Source organism: Struthio camelus, chromosome 21 (genome assembly GCF_040807025.1).
Source record: "Struthio camelus isolate bStrCam1 chromosome 21, bStrCam1.hap1, whole genome shotgun sequence".
In the NCBI taxonomy this organism is placed as follows: Eukaryota; Metazoa; Chordata; class Aves; order Struthioniformes; family Struthionidae; genus Struthio; species Struthio camelus.
The window spans coordinates 13,106,072-13,132,392 of record NC_090962.1 but is presented as its reverse complement, the minus strand read 5'-3'; the positions used below and the strand labels follow the sequence as shown (position 1 = coordinate 13,132,392).

Below are 26,321 nucleotides of genomic sequence, written 5' to 3'. Positions count from 1 at the left end.
ACTAATTCCAGCACATAGCTGCACGTTATCGCTCTGCCACTCTCCCTGCTCACGAGACGACATATAGCTAAGTACACTGCTTTCTGCAGTCCTAGCACTTTTAAGTAATCTCTGCAGTTTCACTGTATGCCAGATGATACACAAATGGCAAGATGTAAATTAACGCACCCCTGGCAGTCAACACAAGACAATATTCCAGAGATTGCTGCCTCAGCATCTTTACACTATAGCGATGATGGAAGAAAGCAGGATTATTTCTCACCTACGGCTGTCATGCTACTCAGTAATGAAATAATAACTTCACGTTTAAGATTGCCTGCACAAAGCCAGACCTTGCCGTTGAAATCTCTCTTTAGGTCTGTTTAAAGAGGCTCAGGAGTCACTGAATGAGGCAGCATGCAGCCATTAGTTTACTTTGCTTGGGATCCGAAGGATTAAAAGCAAGCTGTTTACTATCCACCAAAGCCAGGAGACATGCCTATTGGCAGGGAAGATGGAAGCGCAAGATTCACTGGTTCAGAGGACCCCTGAGGTCGTCCGCAATCGCAGCTTCTTTGTTTCTGATGGGCTGTTTGTATTTTAATATCGCGCAGGGACCATACTGAATTTATTTTTCTCCCCACTAGAAAACCGTGCAGCACCATCCCACACACTATGTGCGTTATTTCTGCAGCAATAAAGGTGCAGATGATAATCCACAGAGAAAGTGAGATACTGGGTGAAGCATATAGAGCTTCAGATAAACGACTGGTTAGGGTGACAGACTGCGTGATGCTTCCACAACAGCTAATACATATCGAATCCGTTGACACTCTCTTGATATTTTAAACACTCAATTTGAAGGAGCAGAAGAAATGAAGTTTGGCAAATAAACTGATTGGACAGACTGAAAAGCAACCATAAAGAGAAAGCCCTAAGACGATTTGAAATCAAAGCCAGTTTGCGTGGCAAACTAGATCACCAGCCAAATACCCAAAGGCTGAAATGGCTGAAAGAGCAGCTGAAGGATATCGTTCCCGCAGAGAAGAGTTTAAGAAAACTCACCTCTCCTTGGAGGTCGATCGAGGGGTTGCAGTTTGTGAAGTCTTCCCAGAGAAGCAATGTTTCCTCATTCTCCTCCCATGTTAAACTGTCACAGTCATCGTCAAAATCAAACGTCTCACGCCTGTTAAGATTACAGAAAAAAGCATTAGGGAAAACAACCCTAGCCCCGTTTCCTCAGTCCGTCAATGATGTGCTACAGGAAAAGGCTATGAGAACTAAACGAAGGAGACAATATGACTGTTGAAAATCTTGGAAGGTTTTGAAGACAGGCTGTGCCGCTGCCTGCAAGTCCCTCGCGCCTGGGCTCTTTGCCACCCCCCCAGCAGAATAAAGGGACCTTGTTAACGTTCCCAGCTCAAGTACACGCTGCCAGCTTTCTCCTCCAGATGGTGCTGCAAGTTAGTTTCCCCTATTTGCAAAACCACAAAAATCTTTTAAACTATTCATGTTATATGTGGGAAAATGAACCAAAACACAGTCTGAGAAGTTTTACAAGAAATAGCCACGAGAAGACTCCCTGCTGATTTTAACGTTGAAGTTTTGCCAGCCTTTTCTCTGCAGCACTTACCAAAGTTAGTTCCAAGACTAACAGCTATGAAAAAACGCCTGATCCCCAAAACAATGCACAAAAGAACGTAAATATTTATTATCGAATTGAACAACAAGGATACTGCTACAACCACTTAAGATCAAGAACAAACGCGGTAGAAGTGGCCTATAGCACCGTTATGCGGTCAAGCCTCTGCAGCACGGCCAGTTGTGCAACTAAGGAAAGTTTCAGAAGACACTTGAGTTGCTTCTGGTTTGGACAGAAGCAGAGCCAAAGCCCAGTAGCTGCCTCTCAGCCCTGTTAGGGAGCCTGACAAAAATCTGAAAACATTCACAGAAGCAGTCTGCCCGTTTCAGAGGGAGGCATTTTTGTTTCTTTACTTCATTTCCTTTTAAGTAGATAACATCTCAAGCCGGAAGCCGAGTATGACACTGTCTTTAGGAGACTAAAGAGCTTTGGAAATGAGGCAGTCTGTGCCCATATTCAATCAGACAAGAGAAAAAAAAAACTTGGACAAAAGTGATTTTGCCTTTTGCAATACAATTTGTTCAAATCACTTGCTTTTCGCAAGAGTTATCCTTGTTAGAGAGCACAAGGACTCCCAGTTCCAACTGCTGCTTGCTTCAGTCATACAAAGTGTTCAGAGATGATTGCATTTTGACTGAGTTTTTGCTTTTAATTTCTGTTCAGGAGTCAAGTTGTTCCGCTGTTCGTAAAGTCTTCCCTTCTACCTCGCAAAGCCCCCAGACATGCTTCAGGACGTATCGTCTTTAATAAGCCATGAACACCGTTCTAAATCAGCCTGCTTTGAATCTACCAAGGTGATTCCGGAGGCATTATAAGCTTTTTTTTCTCCTGTTGAAATCAAGAAGTGCTAAACTATATGGGCGTCCACCTTGTAGTAACAACACTATTTTATTGGCAACTTACCTTAGGTTGCATGGACAATCCATTTGAAAAGATATCTGGTACTACAACTGTGCATCTATAGCACAGGTAAGGAGTGTACATTCAGTCCAAGGTAAGTTTTAAAATATGTATGTGGTCAATAATTATCTGCCAACTAGCATAGGATCAGGAGACAAACACTTCATCAGCAGCACCAACAAAACCTGGATATCACAGGTCAGGTTTAGCAACGACAATAAACCTACACGCGTTACCAACCTAGTGGCTAAGCTGGAGCCTCTTGCTTTTCTAAGAAAAAAACCAACACGCTATTTGCTGCTATTCTGAATTCCAACAGCAAAGAGATGAAAAATCTGCATTTATTAGCATTTATTACACTGAAATCTGGGTGTTTTACACTTGGCCAAGAGAAATGAGCCTGAGGAAGAAATATTAGTGAGCGCCTATAAACACCTATAAAACAGGAGTCCTAACAAGAAGAGCTACCTACACCTTTTGGACAAAGCATGCCCTCCTCTACACACGAAATTGAGGGGGAAAGAAATACACACATACCCTCAAAATAGATCTTTTGGCAACAGCTGACAGCAGAAAAGGAGCTAGCACTCCTTAGAGAATATCTTGTTTACTCCTATGTATTAAACTGTCCTGCTTTGTGTGGGAAAGCGCAGGGAAGCGTTTCCTCTTCCAGCACAGTCACTGCAGAAATTGGCAGACGACACGCACATTCAAACGCCGAGAAGGTCAGACCTGCTGCGCTGGCTGGGGCTCCCCTTCGCCAACAGAAAACCGCAGGGAGCCCCAGAACTCCCACCAGCCTGCAGCCACCCCGCCGTTTCCAGAACGGGAGAACAGGACAGCAGGGCACGTCGCCCACCGGCTTCCTGGCCGCTTTGCGTAGCGCCAAGGCTCTGAGAGTCTCTTCTTGGCTGCCACGAGCCTGCTAACGTGCGCATTTGGGGTAAAGCTTTAGGCAAAATAAATCAGGGATTCTTCCAATCTGGGAGGAGAGGCCTGGCAGCAAGGTTTACAACATTGACGCTCCTGGCATCTAGAAACTGTTGTCCACCGCTATAGCAGCTGGTCTTCCGGACACATCCACCACTACCGTTTGCCTACAACTCAACTGAAAACATCACGCGAAATACTATAGAGCTGTTTTTCATTCTGAACTGCGCTTTTAGTGACAACGTTCTCAATTTCTGTCCACTGTGTGGAATCAGCTGTGAGGTTCTAGAAATCTAATATTAAGCCAAACATTCAGCCAAACACTTCATACTTTTTATATGCTTCTTCTCTTGCTACTGTTATAAGCTATAACAAGGGCAAGCGTAACAGAAAAGTTTGACTATATTCTTATATTCTCTATAGTCCTCTCTCTGTTTAAGGGAGGAAAAATTCAGTTTTTGTTAATCTTACTTGAACTTCCCGCAAACCTTTGAAAAAGTACAATGCTGGCGGTTCAGATTCAACTCACAGTCAACACTGGGTAGAAAAAAAGATACCCGGATTGAAAGCCTGTAGAAATATCTCAATACTTGAGTTCTGGAATTAAGTCTGCATTTCAGAATAAGTGTTCCCCACGCTGTCCAAGATACTCACAGCTGATTAAACATACGCTTCATTTCATCCGTGATGTTCAAAGAACAGCTGACCTCATCGTCAGAGAACCTGCCATTCTCTCCATCCTGTTCAGAGAGGTCATCGTCCGATGCTAGCTTGCGTTCTTTCTTCTTGGAAGCCACCTTAATCGGAGAGAAGGGCAATAACTAGAAGGTTCAACTGAGGTGCTGCACCATGAGGTGCAGAGATAAGAAAGAGAGGCGTTAGGTCTGAGTGAATATAACTGTTCATCAGTTCCCAGGCACTTCAATGACTGCACATATTAAAGACAGGAATTGCATCTGTTAATGAGTGGTGAACGTAGAGCACAAGAAAGCAGTTCAAAATGGCAAAGAGCAAAGCAAGCTGCAGGCTACCAGCACTCTACATGTGTTTGTATGTTCATCGACAACAGTCTGTGATCTACCAGAGAACATGCAGAGGTTAGAATGATACAGGGCAAAAGCATAAGCTGGCAAGAACGCCCAGGCAGCAGGCTTGAGAGCGATGACAGAACTCTCCCTCTCCTGCCGCCACCACCACAGGCCCGATGCTTCCACCGTTCAACCACCAAAGGGTACAAAAGAAACCTTTCTAGATAGTCTTCACTTGAGGGTCATTCCCACCCCATAACCAGAGGCATAGACTGCTAGTCTTCAATTTGACAAAAGAAGGGTTAACTGAACTGTGAAAGTGCCTGGACAACCTCACAGAAATCAAGTTTACAGATGTGCAGAGAGAACTCAAGGGATACTGCAGCAAAGAGCATAGAGGATTATTTCTCCATCTGAGGATTGCAAACATAACAGATATTCACAGAGGTTTACAGATGGTGCCACAGAGTCACAAACACACAGTCCTTTCCAAAGCTACTCTAGCTTTCCTTAATTGGCAAGCGAGCCATCCTTTATTGGTATTATACTCCACACTGATCATTTTAACCACTGCATGCTTGACCAAAAGTTTGCTTTGCAGTTACCATTGAGCAGAAAGACACAGCAAATCTAGTCAAAGACAAGAAAGAACCGCTAGAAAAATGCAGTGGCTCAACATGCAAGAAAAACAATTGTCGCCAATTAGGACATTTGGATCTATTTCTGGATACAAAACCCAGCAAACATTTAGGTAACTTCACAAGAGCCAAAAAGCACAACCAATGGAGACCACAACCGTATTTACAGTGCTTTTTCGTACAGCGTTTAGCGCAACACACCCTATATGGCATCATTACACGGAAAAAATAATCAGACTTATTCAAAGACTGAACGAGACACATTCACATCAAAGTGGAAGGAAGCTGGGTTAATCACAACTGAAAGTGCAGTCATGACACAGGAATAACTGCATTAGGAGTTACAGGTTTGTTCTACATAGAGCTGCAACTGCTTGCTTTTGGAGCAAATTAAATGACTCTCTCCTACTAGCGCCACGGAGCAAAAATAGCTAAAGGAAAGCAACTGGATTTTCTAGTCTCACAAGGCAATCATAGCTCCCCACCACAGAAGTGTTATTTCTGGTCATGGAGCCCGAGCCAGAAATAAGAACTTTCGGATGACAGTTCTGCAAGCTTAAAACCTCTCACTTGCGAAGAGAATAAACGTGATGAAGCCATTTAGACAAACCTAGAACCCTGGAATGTTTTTTTTTCCCTGCATTCACTGTAGAGTAGCATCAGACTAACAGTCTGTCTCAGGGTGATCCTAAGACTTATTTTAAACTCTCTCTGAATTTTGAGATCTTAATGCTGCAGCAGCTTCTGTAGATCAGAGCTACACTTGGAAACGGAGGAAGAAGAAAATGTGTCTACCTAGAAAAACTTCAAAAAGTTGTGAACGACCTGGACCACATTCCTCACCACTGCTCCCTCTTGTCCCCTCACGCTTTGTCCTACCCTAGGGAAAATTCATGGCCTAATCACCTGGAATATCTTGGAAACGTCTTCAGAGTTGCGCTGCTGCGCTACATCACACAGCTTGGCTGTGATATCGATTCGCCGACAGATGTCCATGTCCACCTTCATGGCCTTTTCTTGAATCTTTGTGTCCAGGTCTGTCATGGGCTGCAGGAAGGACAGTAGTGATTATCTTCTATTATTATACAGTTCAGGAAAGAAGAGATACCCCGCAGTATCTCTCTAACCCCAGGCCATACTAGTCTTAAACAATATTAAACCTTGTTCTCTGGGAAAGGCAGTACATGGACAGTCTACGCAGACTTGACAACTCAGAATTTATACTTGCATCTGACTCCAATGAAATTTCAATTCTGAGAGTGATTTGCCACTGAAAAAAAAACGTATACTCACCCCCCACAAACTCCTAGGTTTGGCAAAAATGATCTTTTTAAGGGTCAATAATGTTTTAAAAATGGAGGGAAAAAAACCTCTCACCCTGTTGAGCGAGTGCAGAATGAAATCTAAAACCTGACAAAAACTCATCACTCTCCCATTTCAAACAGTAAAAAGACATGCCTGCAAAGAGAAGTTGCACTTCAAAACAGAATCCAGGCTACACAACAACTTCGTACATACCATAAAGCAGTAAAGCCAAGACTCGAAAGAGATTCACAAAAACTTGCAGCACAAAAAGTAATACTCATATGGGCATTAAACTGCCTTCCAGCCTAGCAAAAAACCTACACGAAAAATATCATGCACTCCTTCACACTGGGCAGCAATTATAAACGTTATTTATGAGAGATATTACCCCCTCACAGACTATACAGTTGGCTCCTTATGAAGAAATATTGTTATGTAAAAAGGATATTTTCCAGCCTAGACAAAACGCTCTCTTGGGAAGCACCACCTCAACGACTAGGCGCTGCTTCCCCTTTGACAAGAAAAGCAGAAAAACTCTTTGCAGAGCATAGAACTCTTTTAAGTATCAGATCCCCTTACGAAGAAAAAAGGGGTCATTTTGTTTGTTTTATTAATTTTTTGACAGGGTTCTTCTCCAGCTAGCGTCAACCACCTTTGGACAAGTTTGAGGGATTGTTGTCTTTCAAACGCACTGAGAAAAAGGCATTTCTAAACACTGAAACACTCTAACCACTATCTTACTGACTGACTAGGTAAAAGTGATTCTTATTAACAGGAAGGTAAGAGTCATGTGCCAGTGTTTGCTACTTCTCTGCCCTAAATATTTAGGCAGTGGGATTCAAAACAAGCATCTTCCCTGCTTTCCTTAGGCTCTCTTCCACCTTGCAGAGTTTGCAAAGCCCAGCTCGCTCTACAGCTGAAGAGGATGTTTGCATTCATCACCATCCCTTTTGTACGCACTGAATAACGTTTCTCCCTCAGTGAAAAAAATCGTAATGGGGATGTAGCCCTGAAGTGTTTCTCCTTTGCACACTGCCTCCAACCAAGGAGGTCTGCCTATTCTTTATTAAACACCAAAAGAAGAGACAGTTAACTGTTGACTTTTATATGAACAGATCTAACGGCTCTGAGAGAACGTATGTGAAATCAGGGTGCAGGTTCTGCAAGCTCATGTAAGATAGAAGGAAACAGTACTAATAAAAAAATAAGAATAAAAAACCACAGACTAAATAAGCACAATAAAAGATCTTCATTAGACAACTTCAGCATCAGCAGTACTTCAGTCTTGCCGGGAAAGGCACCTTAGTTAATGTTCACCTGGCTTGTTTTTCTGTATACCTGCATGAGTAGATTTTCTCAGCATGTCAAAGTATAAGCCAATTCTCCAGTCATAGCCTAACAGACCCCCAAGCTTTGAAGGAACGTACGTATAACGAGATACGAGTAAAACCTCGAGAAAAGTGCAGTTTTGGTTTTTGTTTTTTAATTTAAGGTAGAAGCAGCACTGGAAACAAAGCCAGACCCTGAACTCGTGATGCTTGCTTCATCTCTTCAGAGCTCTCTCAGTTGGAAAACATATTAGAGTATTCCTTTCTGACATTAAGTTCTTGTGCCACCGAGAGCAAACCCCTCGCCTCGTCCGAAGCACCAACGGCTGCACGGTGCCTGAACCCTTTATGCTAACACGCCAGTTCTCCAGCGTTTTTCCCCACGGCTGCAGATTTGAATGCCAGCGCTGCCAGCTGTGGAAAACGGGGGGAGGGAGGGAAGAGTCCAGGTTATGGGCTAAGCAGCAAGTTAATGCATCTCTACACAGACCAGACAGGAAGCAGGGGGAAGGGTGATCTGTCTGATGCATTAGATCATAAAGGCAGCCATAATACTAACTACAAAGCAGCACTCGCTAAGACCATAACCTTTTCATGAATGAAGCCATTTGCATGACACATACATTTCACAAAGGCAGGGAGAGTCAGCGCTCTGCTCTCCAGTGTACTTACATCACTCATCAGACCCTTAAAGACAACAAGTTCTGCTTTCAGCCTCTCAATCTTTTCATTTAACTCCTCCTGGAGAGCTTCCGCTTCCTGCGCCTCCTGCAAGAGAAAGCACGCAAAGAACTAAGAGGTAATAGGGCAACACACGCTTGTCACTTCACCTGAGAAGAGCTGATAAGGCACGTCACCACCCCCACATTTCACTTTGTCAGGAAATTCAGCACCTTCCTGCCTCAACTGCCGAACATCAACGCTATTCTCCAGCGTACAGGAACGCATTCAGCCGCTGTAACCGGTAACCAGGTTCTTAGCAAAGCGACCACCTTTGGTCAAAAGACGAACAGCGTACTAAAAGGTGCAGAGAGGAGAAAAACCTGTGCCACTCACACCCCAGCTCAAAAGGAACAGTCCACATGCTGTCCGCGACCTACCTCCCGCAGGGTTTCTACCAAAGACTCCAGGCTCATTCTTCTAGTCAGTTCCTCTTCCCACCTGAGAGAGAAAGTTTGCAGATAAAGCGTTAACTCTGGGGCAAAAGGGGAGGGAGGGGAAGAGGGTTTTTCCAAGTCACAAGTCTTCTGATAGCTGTAGGATGATGACAGTTATTTCAAACGTCAAGCAGATGGCCTCCCTCACTTGTACACCCTCAAACAAGTAACAGAAGTCTGTAAGAGACTAGTAGCTAAATCAGCTTTAACTGGGCTCAGCATCCTTTCCGCTCTTTGCTGCATTATTTGGTTGCAAATAAAAAGGGGACACTTTCAGTACCGCAGGAGCCAGTGGAAGGTAAAGCATCTGAATCACCAGTCTTACTCTTCATTCGTTTGGTCTCATCTATCCATACATTTACACACCACCTTCTACATCAAAATCCTCAAGTATCTACATGCCTCAGTCATTTCCCAGCACTGCGATTCCAAGCAGAGCGCTCAGACAAGCGTCCTCGAATGCAAGGTATGCTCACTCCCACTGCAATACTGCAAGGGTACAAGAATAGGAATCACAAAGTTATAAACCGTATAATTAAACATCACAATAAAGCTTTTATTATGTTTGCGCTCATTATTGGATTAAGTGTAAAAGTACCTGGCAGCTCATTTTTTCATGCACAGAAAGCCTTCAAAGAGCAACTCGAGAACTAAGATTCTTGAGAATATGACTATACGCTTTGCACGCGTGCATATGGTTTGGTGGCATTAAAAAGTAAAATGCATGCCACTGGTTTTGAATGGGCGGTAGTTCCACAGGAGACTTGCTCAGTCTATGAACAGCAGAAATTCTACCTCTGGGAAGGGGGAAAAAAAAATCTGTCTGAAACATGTAACACATCAGACAACCAAGAAACAAAAACCAAAACAGTAGCTTCATCAAGCAATAAGGGATCTCCCCAAGAAGGCCCACATTTCTTTTTATAGTTGAGCAGAAGCTCGATTTTGGCACCTGCAGTGAAAAGGAACCAGGGCCTGCCGACTTAGTTAAACGTCCAGGGTTTCTGCTCGGCAAGCCTTCCCGACGGCCCGCCCCAACCGCTCACTCCACAAATCCCTTGGCAATGCCTAGAACTTGAAAGTCTAGCTACAAACTCGGACTGATTGCTTCCATTAAGACATTTCCTTTCAATAATCCAACAAATATTGGGTAGCACATGATTCCAAATGCTCCCGTGAATACAGTCTCCAAGTCTTGTCATGATTATTTCTGTTACACTTACTTTTTTCCATTTTCAGTTCAACTACTATTAAAAAAAACACACATGGCCCCGGAAACGTACTAAACCATAGCGTTCTTGAAAAGGCGTGGTTAAGTCTGCCAAAACACATCACTTTCATCATATTTTCAAATTCACACAGAAAACTGGTGATGGCTAGATTATGAGATATTCCCACAGAGGATATTCCCGGTTTTCGGTTAACACACACTGCGGTGCAGGAATAGCCAACATGACAGAATATGAATTCTCCATTGTACAGTTCAATTTTGATTTATGCAGGACGACTTGTTGTGCATCTTTTTTCCAGCAATGATTTACTGCCAAACAGAGTAAAATATTTAGGCTGAAATTTGCATTTGTCATCAAATGTTTTAGCTTGCGTTTCAATATCCTATTTGTATTTTGACTACTAATTATGTTACATTTCTATAAAATAGTAACTTCATTTTTCAGACTTTAATATTGAAGTCAAGAAGGTGAAATTAATTAAAGCAGCCAATTATGTTCACAATCTGTAAGATGGTCTCCTTCTGTTACAGAAGGAGTGTTGCATGCCTTTAATCATTCCTTCTGCTCTTTCTGCCAGCAGGCTGTCATTTATGGATTTAAGTCAAAGCAGACATTGCAAAAATTGATATGCTGCTTCTCAAGGTTTTAATTGTTGAAATGAGGAAGGCTAGGTGCATTCAGGTTATCCTGCTATTCTTTGCATCCCTACAGTGCACTGGGCATTCTGCAAAGAGTGATGTATTTTTGGAAAATAACGCATCTGTATATTTTTACTGACTACGCCAAAAAGCTAGCAAAAAAGATTAGCATTCCTCCTCAGCAGTTCAGCCGTTCTGGGCAGCTGCCAAAATTATGCATCTCAAAGCCTGCTCAGACTAACCTTCCTCATCCTGCAAGAATTTCAGTAGTTTCATTTCTTCTCCTCGTGCCAGTTAAAATGAATTTCACAGAACAGTGATTTACAGCCCAAATTTCTTTCCATCAGACTCGAGACAATATCTTGGCGAGAACAAGAAAAGGACGCCGTCTTTTACACGCACACGCACACACACACACACACACACAGAGCATAGTTTTTCCACTTCTCTTAACCATGGGGATGATAAAACAATCAGGTCACTTTTAATTCAAAAGTTGACATCTGATAGAAGAAAATTTATGTTGGACTGATATTGAGGGTCCCGCTAATCACTAATATCGCATTCTTAACCTCAGAATGCATTTCCCCCACCCTCCCGCCACCAAGCTGATTAACCTCATTTAACAGCTAGAAACGTCAATCTTACTTTCTCCTCACACTTAAACCTCAGAAGACCATTTGTAGCGAAAAGAGGAAAGAGGAGGAGGGGAAGGTAGAGGATGACAATGGAGCAGAAGATTAATTCTCCCTTTAAACTTCCAAGGAAGCGAGACAATAGAAAGATTGCTCATTCATATGCTCATCCTGTATTTGCTGTAACACACAAGACTTTAAAAGGGACCTTGGCAGCTGCTGCTACTATCCACTCCAACAAACGCAGCAGTAAGCGGAGTCAGCGCGCCACCGAGGAGATGCTACCTACGGGCTCTGACGTCAGGTCATGCTCGAGGTGCTCTAAACTATTCTCCCAGTATTTTCTACTGATCAGTATCTTCCCCCTCGGTTACTGTCGGAGAGCAGAGGATTTCATGTTACGTGAGTCCTCATCGTAGCAGGCTTGAGATGCCCTCTCCTTCTTGGCAGGAGAACAAGTGACACCACTTACCCATACAGCCTAAACTGTCTGTGAAAGGGCTCAAAGCCCGATGGCTCCCTTCCTCTCAAGGAAGGCGGAAGGCACCACCCCATCCATCACCCTCAAAAGCAGCAGAGCAGATAGCTAGGGTCTCCGCGGGGAAGCCAGGTCGATGCTATCCACTGGGGCAGGAGCGTTTGCTGCTCTCAAGGAGAAGCACTGGAGCTGCTAGGGCTGTAACACCCAGAAGGGAAATGGCTAAAAAAGCAGCAGTCTTCCCGTATTTGCTGCAGGATATTAGCTAGACAGCTGCTTCTGCTAGTCTCACATACAGTTATTTCTTGGCTCAGATGCATCAATTGCTATGATTTCCAGCTGTATCCAAAATTGTTTCTCAGACCCAAGAAGGCAAATGTCAAAGTACACCAGACTTCAGGATTTTTAATTATTTTACTTTTTTTTTCCCCCAGAAGAAAAAAATTCAGATCAATTTCAAATCTACCCAAGCTTTTTTTCCTCCTTCCCCAACCAACCAAGGGTGTTTTAGTTATAACCACCACCAAAAAAAGATACTCGCATTACAGTTGACTGAATGTGAGGGCTAGCCTACGTTTTAAAAATCATGGATCGACTCCCCCTTTTCCAGATGTGACATATTGCATTCCAGCTGCATTCAGTCACTGCAGCTTCAGGCCCCAAACTACTTCTGCAGTCATGTGATTAAGAGTAAGTGTCTTACATAGCTTAAGAGGAGAACAAAGGCTGTTTGCTTTCTTTAAAGGGAATAGCCACATTACAAGGATATTAGACCAACAAAACACATGAATAGTCAGTTAGGATTAACATTGCTCACAGCAGTATCCTTGTACAGCTGAGTCACACCGCAAACTTGCACGTTTCCTTTGAAATTGGAACAGGAGCTATGAGATCACCAGGACTAACATTTTCTGCTGCACTGAAAGAAGCGGACGGAGACTTCAAGAAGTAGGTAATAGCCTTCAAAAAGCTCCTCCAAACTTCCAGACTTGGATGCTCCATGGAATTAATCTGAGCAATCTAGGTGGACAAAACAACTAACATTGAAATCACTTTCCCACTCCCTGAGTACCTGCGCCAATGAATGCGAAGATTTTCCTTTCTTCTCTGCCACTATATCACCATATCAAATTTAGGAATTAATAGCGACTAGTGGAAAGAACGGCCTGTCGCACCACGCTCGCAAAACCCCTTTGAAACAGGAGTTTAGTTTTTAGAGAAATTCACCTTTCAGAAAATTGTTCAGCAATTTCCTTCAAAAAAAAATACAGGGTCTTTATCTTCAAGAATTATATTATTAAGGCAGTAGACAGCATGCTTACAAAATATGCCAGATACAGACCTAGTGCTTGAAATCCTCCCCATCATGGCAGAAAGACACAAACAGACTAGTGTCAGGCATTATTAACTACAACTGCATTAGAAATAATTCTTCAAATAGGCAAATATTTCTCAAAAAACATTTAATGACAATAGATTCCTCCCTCCCCCCGGTAAGAAACCCTGTAGGACGTGAGACCCGTAGTTTTAGATGGAGTCATACCGGCAGGGGAGCAAAAATACACGGAAAACCCTTGCGCAGGGTTTCTAAGTCTTTCCCTTGCCATTCGCTCAAGTACTAACTTTGAAGCTTTTCCCTCAGTTTTGTTACTGTTGGTGCTTCTGCCCCTCAGTTTATGAGGGGTGACACCAGAAAGGAAAACCTAACAGCTCTGAGTGCTTAAGTCCACAGCAGCAAACACAAGTGTTAACTGGAACAATTACTGCAACTTGCTCATGAAAATACTAGCCTCTAATGATGCCCGAAAATATTAACATGCTGAGCTGACGAGCTGTCAGTGCCATTTGAAGAGACAGCACATCGTCTTTTCTTGCGTGCTAAGACGCCACTATTGCATTCTGGCTTCAGACGCACCTAGCCTTGCTCATCTGTTGTATGTGAAGCCTCTGAAAGGTGTTCTTTGATGCACCACACCTGCAAGGGCAAAGATGGAAAAAACAACACATTTGATGGCAGGAGTGAGTAATTACAGCTCAGGTGTTGCCCAAAAGGGCTTGTACTCTGCAGTCACGGGCTAGAGACACGTTTTGGTGCTCTCACTCCCTTGCAGCAGCGCTGCTTGTTCTTGCGTGGGTTCGGAGCCTTTTGACGCCCATACGTTGTTTATACGAACTCCAAATGGCAAGGCATACCGCACTGTTCCCCAGCGCTGGCATGAGATTTAACACTTGACATGCCCAAGCCCAACCAATTTAATCGTTTCACATTACTCATCGTGGTTTCATGCCATTGCTCACTGCAGGTCTGTAGTAACATGCCCACTAATCCCCTCTCCAACACCTAGATGGTAACTATCAACGTTACAGTTTATAACTCTGGTTTATTACGCACTGATTTCATTCAAATTGACTTAATGGCCCCTCAGCAGTACAAACTTACGTTCCCATACAAAAGATTCACAGCAATCCCGTAATTGCTCAGAGACAAATCCAGGCAGAGCGTTTTGTTCAAGAGGAGCATATTTTGGTAGCCTGGGATAAGACGACATCACATTCGAGACTTTGGGGGCAGATGTAAACAAACCTTTATTACAGTAAAATCCTGCTGCACAGTCCTCTTCTAGGACTATGTCCCTAACAGTTTGCCCAACATCAGATGGCGTTTCTTAATTAAGGAGGGAACCGGCATTTACAATCTCACTAACCTGTCCCAGATACTAGGAGGCAATTCTCGGTTGCAAATAAGAATAGCTGCCTGTAGGTTTTCATGAGCTCAAAAAAACCAAGCTGATCACTCAGGATGGATTTCATTAAAAAAGGAAAACACACAGCTCTGTGAAGCCTTCTTCTGTTTGGTTAAGCTGAAACGCCAGGCAACAACTCAGCATTCTCCCTGCTACTCGAATCCTAGCTCAATAGATCCTTTTCCTATCCGGGCTTAGTTCTGCACTCTTGCATAACGCAAACTCCTTTCCAAAACAGGGGATCTCTTAGGTGCTTTTTCTGTCAGGAAAATGTATTAAATACTGTGAAAACATCTGACGCGCTAGACCCGCTCTCAGTAAGTACCCTGTATCTTTGGTGATGGGCTTTTGCGCCTGGCGGCGGGTGCAAGTACAAAAGGAGTAGTCCAAAGCTTATCCAAGTAGAGTTATCATAAGATACCTCAGATATAAAACTGGTCTTTTTAAAACGCTCCTCTTCAGTGTTGTCTGCCAGACTACATCACGCAGTAGCACGTGACTTGTAACTATGTAGCTTAAAGTGTGTTTAATGTTGTTACGAATATTGCACAACTATATGTGGATGCTCCTAATGTGTCAAAAGCATCATCATTTTCTCTCCAGAGGAATGCAGCCACGGCTGTTGCTTTTACCTGAAGTTGTTAAACTCCTGTGACATTATGCAGAGCTTTTGTTTAAACACCTACTGCGGTCAGGAACAAAACACAAATTAACTGGCAGATGATTTCTACTGTGGTTCCAGTTACAGGCTCAAGCATCTTTCCAGGTGAATATAATCATGAGACATAATGAGGCAATTTTTTCCAGCATAGCGAGTTCTTTCAGAAATTCCCTTCACAAGAAGTTGCCATTGTTCAAAGGCCTGTATGCTCTTTCAAGTAGGGCACGAGTCTAGAAGAAGGCTTTAATATTACTCTTGCCTTTGTGATGAACCCCGAGCAATAAGAGCGAGAAGAGTACAACCCCGAGCTGGGCTACGCGCCCTGTATAATCTAGACCATTGCCAAAGGTTCGAGGGTGCTGACTCCGTTGCTCTCATGTCTGGGAAACCTGATGCTGCAGTGACTGACTCTTAGCAAAGAGATTCTGTGACTTAGGCGGGGACGATGTTTCTTGTCCGCTGCAAGCAACAGATGACTTCATTCAAGAGTGCTGCTGCTGTTGTGTTAGAGCCAGGCTTTAATGGAATCAGACGTTCACATTAAATTAATTCATTTTACATGGAACCCATCAACTAACATTTAATTTCTTTCAATAAGAAGCCAGGGCACGTGGGATCAGAATGGTCTGTCTTTGGGGTAGTCGAGAAGAATTCCTGAATTAGAGAGTCCTCAAAATGCTCACGTAAGCAAGAGGGAGCACTTGTGAATAAGCCAATTTCTTAATGCAATCTTGCATCCAATTTACTGTAAAGCTAAGACTGGATAGGAAAATGATCTATTAAGCAAGACTTGGTAAGATTGAGATTAAGTAAGGCTAACAAGTAAAAACTTCAGGTTTAGCAAAACCAAGTTCAGAGAACCAACTTCCTTTATTATTTAACTGCTCCTGATTCAAGAAATTTGATTCAACTTGCACTCGGAACATGAAGGTGGCTTTGTTCTGAACTGGGAAAGTAAAATGCCATGCAAGGAAGTCTTCTGTTTTCCCTCATGTTTATTGTCTAATCAGAAACCTCATTTCGAAGCCATTCCACAGGAGTGGGTCCAGAATTTGTGCAAGTTGATTAATAAATTAACTTTTATTGGAAACAAAAATTTTGTACACCCTCCTCACTCTCTGGGTACTGCCCACTCCTTTGCTCCTCTAAACACATTTCACATTCACCTAAAGCGAAAGGTCAGGCCCATCACAACACAGCCCAAGCTTGCATATCACTGACCATCCTATTCTACGGCCAAAAATCATTTTAAATATGATGGCCAGGAATACACCCTCCTGAAATGAACCCGATGAGGTAAAGTAGTTCTTTTTACTGATTCATGCAACCAAATAGCATCTGTACACTTCTGCAGAGCTGATCTGCTACTCTGGTTAGGGTCAGGCATCTGGAAAGCATAACTGCTTTGGAGGAACGGAGCTTTTACACTTCAAGGAGCAAAACCACAACAGGCCCCTGTCTTTTCACTATTTATTTATGAAGTATCCATACTCTAGAATCAGATTATAATTAAAAACACATTTTACCGCTAGTGTTCTCCATACCTTAAACCATTGGCTTGCTCATAGGAACATGACTATTTTCCGCCGCATACAGAGAAAGATCTCTGGTAAGCTATAAACTGTTCTGGCTGATAAGATACCATCAGACTGCGAGCACTAGGAACAAGGATTACAGCGTAATCCATGATATGATAACTAATGCATAAGGTAAACTAAACACTCCTTTCTGTAGCCTCTTGAGTTTGCCAGTGAGACAAGACAGCCTTACGAATTCGCACCCAACCTGTCCTACCAACTGCAACCTAAAACACAGGAAATACTAAGATCAAGCTGTATTTACCTCTCAGCACAAAGCAGCAGGTACTGACAGCCAGGCAGAATTAACGCTAGCGGTATTCCACTCAGCACGAGCAGTTTAAATTCATTTTATACTCATGTCAAAATCTTCATGACAGCGTTCACAATCCCTGAACAAGTATGCTTTTCTTAACCAGGCACAAACAACTCTGCAACGTGGATCTATCACGCTTTTTGGACAGCTGAGACGTGGGTTTGGGGGGTTTTTTTAAACCGGGTTTGAGAGACCCCAGGGAAGGGGAGAGGGAGTTTGTTCAGTAACATGAGCGAGCAGGGACTGCCTGCCTTCCTTTTTTCCAAGCAGCTTAGCAGTAACTATAGTTAGCCCTTTCCAGTTTCTAACAAAAGAGCCTTGTGAGAAAGCAACTCGGGGAAGTGCAAGGCCTACAAGTTTGGCCTGTGGGCTCGCTTTATTTGGTGGGGGAGAAGGGGGAGAAGTTCAGCATTTAATCTGTGCGACAAAGGAAAAGTCAAGACAGCAAGGTGGGGATAAAACTGGCAAGAGTGAAAAATAAAATATCAAGAGCTCCAGATTAGGCAAAGACAGAGTGGGGATGTGGAAAACGTGCTACATACAAAAGAGGAACCACTCAGAAGTCCACATCTAGCAAGCGAGAGAGTTATGCTGAACCGAAAACTTCCAGTTGCTGAGATCAGTCCTTAGTCTTATTTAAGAGAGCTGTACAGCTAATAAAAACATTTATATCGCGGACATGTGAGTTGTAAAACTCTTATTGAATTAGCCAGGATGTTAACCTGTAGCAAGCTGCTCTTTGCCACCAACACAGGCAGCTACTATCCCCGTTGCAGTGTCTGCGACTTGCGTGCACGCCTCCTGAACTCGGCAGACTGCCGGGGAGCAGGACCTTCTAGTGCCATGTCTCTGCGCGCCCAAGAAACCCGCAGCACCGTTTTCCTCTGCAAGGCGAGAGTCAGACAGCTTACTGTGCAAGCCAGCTTTGAATGCAGGAATACGATACAGCCTACACATGGCATAAGAAGTATGATTAGGTCCAACTATCAAATATCTGATAATACTTACACCAAAACACCCATTCGACATAGATCAATCTAGCATGACCCTTTTGGCAAGAGGAGAATCAGAGCACTGTACTTTGGCCTCTTTTTTTGTCCCTTTAAGCTTAGCTAAGCAGAGTGAAGTCATCTTTGTAAATATTTTATTGTAGCATATATAGCTATTATATAAGCATTCCTTGGACAACACGTAAATTCTCAGTTCTCCTCCTATTGCAACAATCATGTCCAAGCTATTTTCCCCCTTTTGTCGCTCTAGCTACTTATTCATATATATATGTGCACACACACACACACACACACATATATGTATATATACACGTCTTCATGGGACAACTCCAAGCACAGCTGCTAAAACATCCAAGGCAAAGAACATTGCATTTCTCTAAAACTGTTGTCATAACTGGAAAAAAGTAATTATTCTGACTCATTTTGGAACAGGTAACTGTTTCGGTAATCTGAAACGCACGAGATTGCATTGCCGTACACAGCTGCTAGCTACAAGTTAATTATCAAATACCGAATTCCCCTGTAAGGAAACATCTAAGAAACATAACTACTCTAAACTTCACGCATCAAAGACAGCCGATCATCTGTATAAATGCATTTTACAACTGTGCCCATCAACAAGCTGCAATTTTCTGGTATTTAGTACGTTGAGCGTCCGGGGGTTTGTCCTAACACTCTGGCGCTGGCATTTATAGGAAATTACTGTGACAGCGAAGCCAAGTAATTCACTCCTCCTGACTAACAGCCATTCTCAGCAAAGGAAACGTTGCAGAAGTAGAATGACAGACGCTATAAAACTAAGTGAGGGACAAAGAACAGAAGAGATACGAAGGACCTGCACGAGCACTGTTAGGCCTTTTAATCCCACTTCCTGCAAAGGGCAACAAGGTGCCCGTTTCTCTCTGCTCCTCCTGCCTCACGTTAACGTACCTGCCGGGGCAGGGCAGGGTGCTTCTGCCGGTCACTGTCCAGCAACGCCACGCGCCTCCTCCTGACAGCTCACCGCCAACATCCACCTCGCTGCTGAAAGACACTCGGGCGAGAGTTTAACCGAAGCGGGCAAGGCAGGCAGCGCGCTCGCTGAAGCTCTTCAGGGAGGCTCCTTACCAGGGAGTCGCCAAGAGCATTTCGGCGCTCAGCTTCAGGAACGAAACTGCCCCGTGGAAAGGGGTTGTTATAACTGGCTCATGCTATACCCACGGAAAAATCCATCCGCTCTTTAGGGAAACTTAACAACTGCTTCATGCTCTGAATTTAGTCTGCCGTGTTTAAACAGCAGCCGACAGGCACCAGCGAGGCCGTCCCAGAACCTGAAGCCTTGCTGGCAGAAAAAGAGAAAATACCCCCCCCCCCCCCAACAAAAGCACAACTTATCAATAGCCTCACTTCAGGCCTTCAATGCATTTTAATAGGTCCTTTCTCAAGATGTACAAAGACCAGCACCAGTATTTCAGAATAAGCCACCACCGACCGTGAACTGCATGCACGGTAGCATTACAGCAAATTTTTATAACAAACAGAACTTTCTGCAGCCCTTCGTTAATTATGATTTTCAACACCCACCAATCCACGTTAAAATGTAACTAGTGACCTATTCTTGACACACTGTGCTTTAGAAAGCAGAAGGGTCCCATCCTGCTTCCCTTTCCCCTAGGGCACCGACTTCAAACTCTTAACCCTTTACCTGAACTTTAGCTCCTACAGCTACTTAAGCCTCCCGAGACAAGAAGGTACAGACTCGCAGTTCTGGAAATTCATTTCTTTTGTCTCAGTGGAGACATCGGTAGTTAAATCAAACTCTGTTGGTACTAAACAGTAAGTACTTTAAGCTCTGTGGAAAACTTGCACAAATAAAATCCCCACAAGACTCCTGTGCATGGGATTCGAGTTCTGCAAGGAACAGCCAGCACATCACAACAGATGGTACTACCTTCCAGCAGCGCAAGTGTTTTATGTGAACAGGTAAAGACATTTAAAGAACATTAATACCAACATTAATGTTAGAGGAGTGATATAAAATACCAGCTATTCATTCTAACAGGTTAGTAAAAGTCTTACCAGCACAAATGACCAAGTCACACTTTTACAGGACTTGTTTATGAAGCCGAGCACCCCAAGACCGCCACATCATCCGAAATAAATCCAGCACATCAGACTTCAGCTGATTTTCAGGTTTCTCCCTCTAGTGTTTTATCAGCACAACAAGAATGCACATCTTGCACAAGATAGCTCCCTCCCTTCCCTCACCAATCTTTCTTTTATCCCCAGTCCTCAGTTCTCATTCCTGTTTTTTCATCCCCAGAATGCAGGAGGCACTTGAAGAGCTGATGAAACTACGAGTATGGAGGAGAGCTTTTGAGGGGAGGAAAAGACAGGGAGAAAAATGAAGGAAATAAAGCATGCAGTAGGACTGATCTGAAACCTACTCAGTCAGAAACGCTCACTGTAACAACGGAGTATCAGTCTATTTAGTCCTGGCCATTGTAGCAACGTTATGAAGGCGTCATAGGGGTGTGCTCTAATATACCACCACAATTTTAAAAAAAAGTTTGCATTTTTATGGCACTTGGGACATTTCACTTGTAATTTCTCACCTCCCACTGCTACTAAGAACTTTTAGCAAAATACAGACACCTTGCCAAAAGCCTGGCAGCCGAGGAGACAAGTAGTTACAGAAGAGATTTAAAGCCATAATAAGATCTAACACTAAGCTGTCGGAAAGTACAGGCAAACTTCTGTGGCATGAATTTCCTTTCTATTTTCTATAAACACCTAATGAACGTCTTCCTGAATGTCATCTCGGAGGCTGCCAAGTTAAAATAGCACATTATCTCAGCTGATGCACATGACTACATGGCAGACTCTTCAACCACGGCTCTAAGAGAAGTCACCTAGCATGGCTCTAACTACAGGAAATTTTCCCATGTAGGGTGAGGATTATTTCTTTTTTAGAACTGCCTTATGACTTCATGGCTATCTGTTACTAAGAGGAAAACCTAGATGGTTCGACTACTGCATTTACAGCTCAGGTCTCCTGCTCTCTAGAAGAAGCAGGGATTTGCTGGCACTGTCGCAGTTACATTCACTGTGCATCTGCGGGCTTAAAGTCCAGTTCTAGCAAACGGATTCCCGGCTAGATCTCTCCTGAAGAGCTGTTTTCACAGTAAGCCAGCACGAAGCCCAATATTCCTCTGGAGAGCAAATTACAGCTCCATCTGCCCCAGTTCCACAGTTAACAGCTGAAAAAAACGTAGTTAAACTGATAGCCTTTCTAAAGGATTGCTTTCAGGAATATGTCAGACTAGATAGCAGATGTGTTGCGCTTGGCTAGCTGGTGACCTAAAAAAAAATTTAAAAAAGGCGTTATCATCAGAGATAGTGCCTTATTCAATACCTGCTGCAATCTACTAAAACACAACATTCACCACCTCAACTACCTTCTCTACTTCCGATTTTCCCATCCGTCTGGGGAAAATATTGAGGCGTTTCTGTTAAGAAATACTGAACTGATGTAAAACTAGCTGAACGTAACTGCTAGAACGTAACCTGCTCTAAGTTCAAAACACGGATATTTTAACATCCTCTTTCCTAAGAGGCCTTTGTTTGAATCTTACTGATTTCATGAGTAAACTCTTCCAGGCCGCAACCCTTCTCTTTCACTAGCCATGTTGAAACCGCCCTGCTGTTATCACCCCAGACTAATTCTGAAAGGCGAAAGCTCCGATAACACACTGCGATTACTCTTCTGCGGACAGGAACCAGAGATACGGCTGGAATGTAATACCGTAACATTTTCACTCACCGCTGAAATTTTGCGGCCTGAGAGGCCAAGAATAATTGCAAATTGCAGCTCAAGAGCTCACTGCTTTGCTTACCTTTTCTTTAGCTTTACCTTTGCCTTTATCGCCCCTTCCCCTTCGTCCACGTCTGTTAGGAACCAGCCTCAAAACCAAAAACTAGCAATCTTTCTTAATTTCTGCCCCAGCGCTGAACGACTTTACCAAAGCTACTAAGGATTAAGAAAACTATTTTTTGAAAAAGAGATAATGCTTATCAACTGTCAGGAGTCAGGAAGGCAGCCCAGACACACAGCTAGCGCGTAGGAAACTCTCCAAACAGTGTTCTTCTGTATCCATTTTTAATCTTATCTGTATTTTAAGAATCAGCTTATCTTTACAAAGATAAACGTTAGGTGTAGTTTCTACATTCAGGATTACGATTCTAAAACCCAGAAATAACACTGGATGGTAGGAAATAAACTGCTCTTCAAAGACTCACATGAAACTTGAGAAAATATACCGCACAGTCCTTCAAGAAATACTGCTTACTTTGCTTAAGCTGCTTTAATCACTTCTGATACAATGGGCTCATTAAGATAGGTTAGCATTCCTACTTAATTATGGTATTAGCTAGCTATTACAGAAGTACAATTAAGCCAGGGTACTACGCCTTTAGATGGAAGTGAACTAAGAAAGAAGACAGCTAGTCAATGATATAAAACTGAAAACTGAGCATTTTCTAAAACCTACAAACTGTAGGTTCCAGAAAATCATCTCATGGTCAAGACCTCCACGCTACCCACACCGACGGACGCGAAGCTCTAACAACCGCAAGCAAACGACGACAGAGTAGCCAAGGCGCCATCGGGTACGTCCGTAGGACGTCCAACCAGGAGAGAACCTGGAAGTAACCTTGTCAGGCTGTTCTTCCTCACAAAATACCTAGTGAGACCTAGTGGGCGTTGTCATAGACCCGCTACCAGGAATAAACACTTGAACTACCCCTGCAAACTTAACGTTTTATTACTCAAGTTATTGAAAATAGCTACATAGTTATTAGCGAGATACTAGCTACAGGTACTGGCAACCTCGGGCTACTTGCTGGGGGGTGCATCGGGGAAAAGGGACATTAGAAGAGTTCCAGTCCAAAGGTGATTTTAATGCAAAAGGCCAGTCAAAAGGAGCAGCGTGACTGAGCCAGTGACCTCATTCCCCTGCCTTGAGGCTACCAGGCAATTACACAAGAACTAGGCTATGAGTCACGTGCCCAAACGCCATGGAAATCAAAGCCCATGCAACAGGAGAGCCAGCCAGGCTAGCGCGGCATGGGGAATAAACCCCTGAGCAACAGTCCAGGGCCGTATCTCCTTGGGGATTTTAGACGGTAAACTCCATCCAGCTCTTGAACAGGGAGGAGTCTGACTACACACGTAAACGAGCAGAGGAGCCTAATGCCCAGAAGTGGAAGAAAAGCTATGAAAGAAAATGCTTTCATGTTGCAGATTGATCCCATGATACTATGAGGATGTCGCTGTTCTTCACTGATAGTTAAACAGGACAGAACGAGCTTACTTTGGTCCCGCAAAGATTCGTGAAAGGGTCAAACTCTAAACAGCATCTCTGCCAGTGGGACTTCATTCCCGGGGTCATTTCGTCCGTTTTAAACAAGAAAAGCTGCCACTGACAACCAGAAGTTGCACTCTGGTTAAGAATACAGATTAGTAGGAAAAATGTCTTCCTGTGCAAGGAGAGAAGCGTTCAGTGCTTTGCACTCCTTTTCCCTCCCTTTCTTAAAAAAAAAAAAAAAAAAAAAAGTGTTTTTCAAAATTGTGTGGATGAAAAGAGGAGGTATGACTTGGCAATGGTGACTCGGGAAAAAATTTAGTAAAGAGTTAGGAACAGAGCACCCAGATTACCCAACACTTTATTGAATGGCCAAGGCTTTATTGAAAAGGTTAGAAAGGCAAATGAGAAGATTCAGAAGTCTTAAATACCTGTGAAGGGGAATTTTCTCGTAGTGGTTTTAGTGACAATAGCTATTTGAAATCTTGAGACATTCCAATGACAACCCAATACTAACAAATCCATGCCATTTTACAGAATTATGTAAAAATTACATCACCACCTAGTATTTTTATTAACTCCATTTGACTCGTCAGGATTTGACTTCTTTGACTGAACAGGCACAAGCTGGCTCCTTTTCTGTTCTTCGTACCAGATGAAGTTTTATTTAAGAAGTGACACAAATCTATTTCCCTCCTCAGAGGCATGCCGGCAAATTTTACCTGTAACAGGTAAAATTTCCAGAAACAGGAATGCATTTTCCATTGAAACCACTGATTCCGGAATAAATACTGAGCCAAGATCCCTTTGATCTCCCATTCCAGCATCAGTCACTGGATGGACTCGAGACATCCACTGTATTTAAGGGTCAAGGGAGATGCAATACAGTTACACAACATCATTTCCTTCCACATCTGGATTCTCTGCAGTAAAGAGCCACTTGGAAAATATGTTATAAATTAACAAGTCTGCTAGCTCACATGAAGAGGGCTAAGTTAACTCCTCCCTGTATTTTTACAGCAAATGTACAAAAATGAGTTGAGGGGAAGGAAAAAAAAAAAAAGTTTAACAACAATATCCAGTCCCTCCTGGCTGGCATTCCTCTTGTTAATGCAGGGTCCGTAAGCTGTAATGTCTTTCTACCAGTGTTAATCTTCGCTTATACACACACAAAAATAAGTTTGTAACGCAGTGGCACACCCGCCTACTGGTAACTGTCATTTTACAATAAGCAACTTAATCTGAAGTTTAATCTGTTTGCAAAGGCTTTGTAGTTTTCATTCAGATTTGTGAAACAATTTAATTTGGGGAAATCAAAACATTTGCCTTGCCTATAGCATCAAGGGATTTATGAAGTTATACGGAATTTAGGCTCCGATTGTAACGCCAGGTTTTGCTTTCAACTATATTTTTGTGCAAATTCAGACTAAATCCACCGAAATTAGTATCAGATTGAAGATTACACTTGGAACCCCACTACAAACAGTAGCAATGCAAGCCATCCGTTAGATCATATGCATCGAAAACCCTTCCCTTAAGCAATGCACGTGAGAAGTTTCCAGGACAGAATATACCAGAAAACAGAGGAGCGAACATTTATTCAGCGAGAACAAGTTGTCAGAATTAGCAGTGGGCTTATTTTTGAAGTCACCATTCTGAAAACCCGAAACAGATTCGTCAACCGTGACAGACGTGACTAGTTGCAGTCGTGAAATCTACTTGGAAGAGGATCCAAATTAACAGTCTTTTGGGAAAAGCTGGATGCATCAAGTCCAGCAGAATGCTTCCAAATGGAGTCCAGTAAATATCAGTCACGTGTAGATGAGTTACAGAGGGTGGGAACGCTTAAACAAAGGGCTCAAGAAATGCATCATCTGTGATTCAGTTGCACACAGTAACAATGCAACCGGACTGTGTTCTGTGCCATTAACAAGCAGGACGCATCATTAATGGGCACAGAGCACCATTCTCTCTAGACTCTCCTAATGCTCCTGTTTTTGAAGTAGATCCAGAGGCAGAATTGCTGTAATGTTTTCTACGTGGAGCAACACCACTCACAGCAAATAAAGCTGAAGAGAAAGATTCCCACACACTTTCAGTCATGCAAACAAATGCCAACAATCTCATTTTTAAGAGTCATTTGAAATCAAGCACCTTGTCTATCCCATCACAGTGAAGATATAAGCCCCCCAGTTACGACTTTCTGAAAAAGTGGAATGATTCGATGACTTCTAGTACTGCAGCAGAAACAACCAGCACAACCTGTGCAATCCACATAACACACTAGCAGGCATCGATATCTCTATCGTCTTGTCTCTCTTCATGTCTCCTTTGAAGCACAAAGATCTGATAGAGTACTATTTCTAGACTAGCTCACAGCCAGGGATTATGAAACAGCATACACACTAGTCATTCCCTTTGCATAAAAAACAAAACCCACCCTCCTAAATTACTCTGTCATTACCAGCAAGCACAGGCCTCTCCGGGTCGCTAGCCACCTTTGTTCACCCCTAACCCCAAACCAAAAAGCATTTTAACAGTCTGATATTTTAGATTCAATAATCTATCAATGCATCCAAGCTATCACCATAATAACACGGCGTTACACGTCCTTTCTACTCCACGCGTTTTAAAGTAGAGGTGCGTTCCTTTATTTTATATACTTTACTTCAACCGGTGGGAGGGGATACGCATAGTGACTCGAGGGGGAAAAATCCCCAAAACATCATCAGGATAATGCCAGTACATGAAAGGAGCCCAAGAACATGCATACAAAACCTA

The 26,321-nt window shown here is 43.1% G+C and overlaps 1 protein-coding gene across 1 annotated transcript in view; it reads right to left on the bottom strand.

Moving 5' to 3' along the window:
• IFFO2 (intermediate filament family orphan 2) overlaps positions 1–26,321 on the bottom strand; it is a 36,168-nt gene that overhangs the window by 3,448 nt on the left and 6,399 nt on the right. The window contains exons 2-6 of the mRNA XM_068915758.1: positions 8,851–8,911; positions 8,423–8,518; positions 6,024–6,164; positions 4,106–4,248; positions 1,045–1,165 (exon numbers count right to left, since the gene is read on the bottom strand). Coding sequence (XP_068771859.1) covers positions 1,045–1,165; positions 4,106–4,248; positions 6,024–6,164; positions 8,423–8,518; positions 8,851–8,911 — 562 coding nt within the window. The remainder of the gene's footprint in view (positions 1–1,044; positions 1,166–4,105; positions 4,249–6,023; positions 6,165–8,422; positions 8,519–8,850; positions 8,912–26,321) is intronic.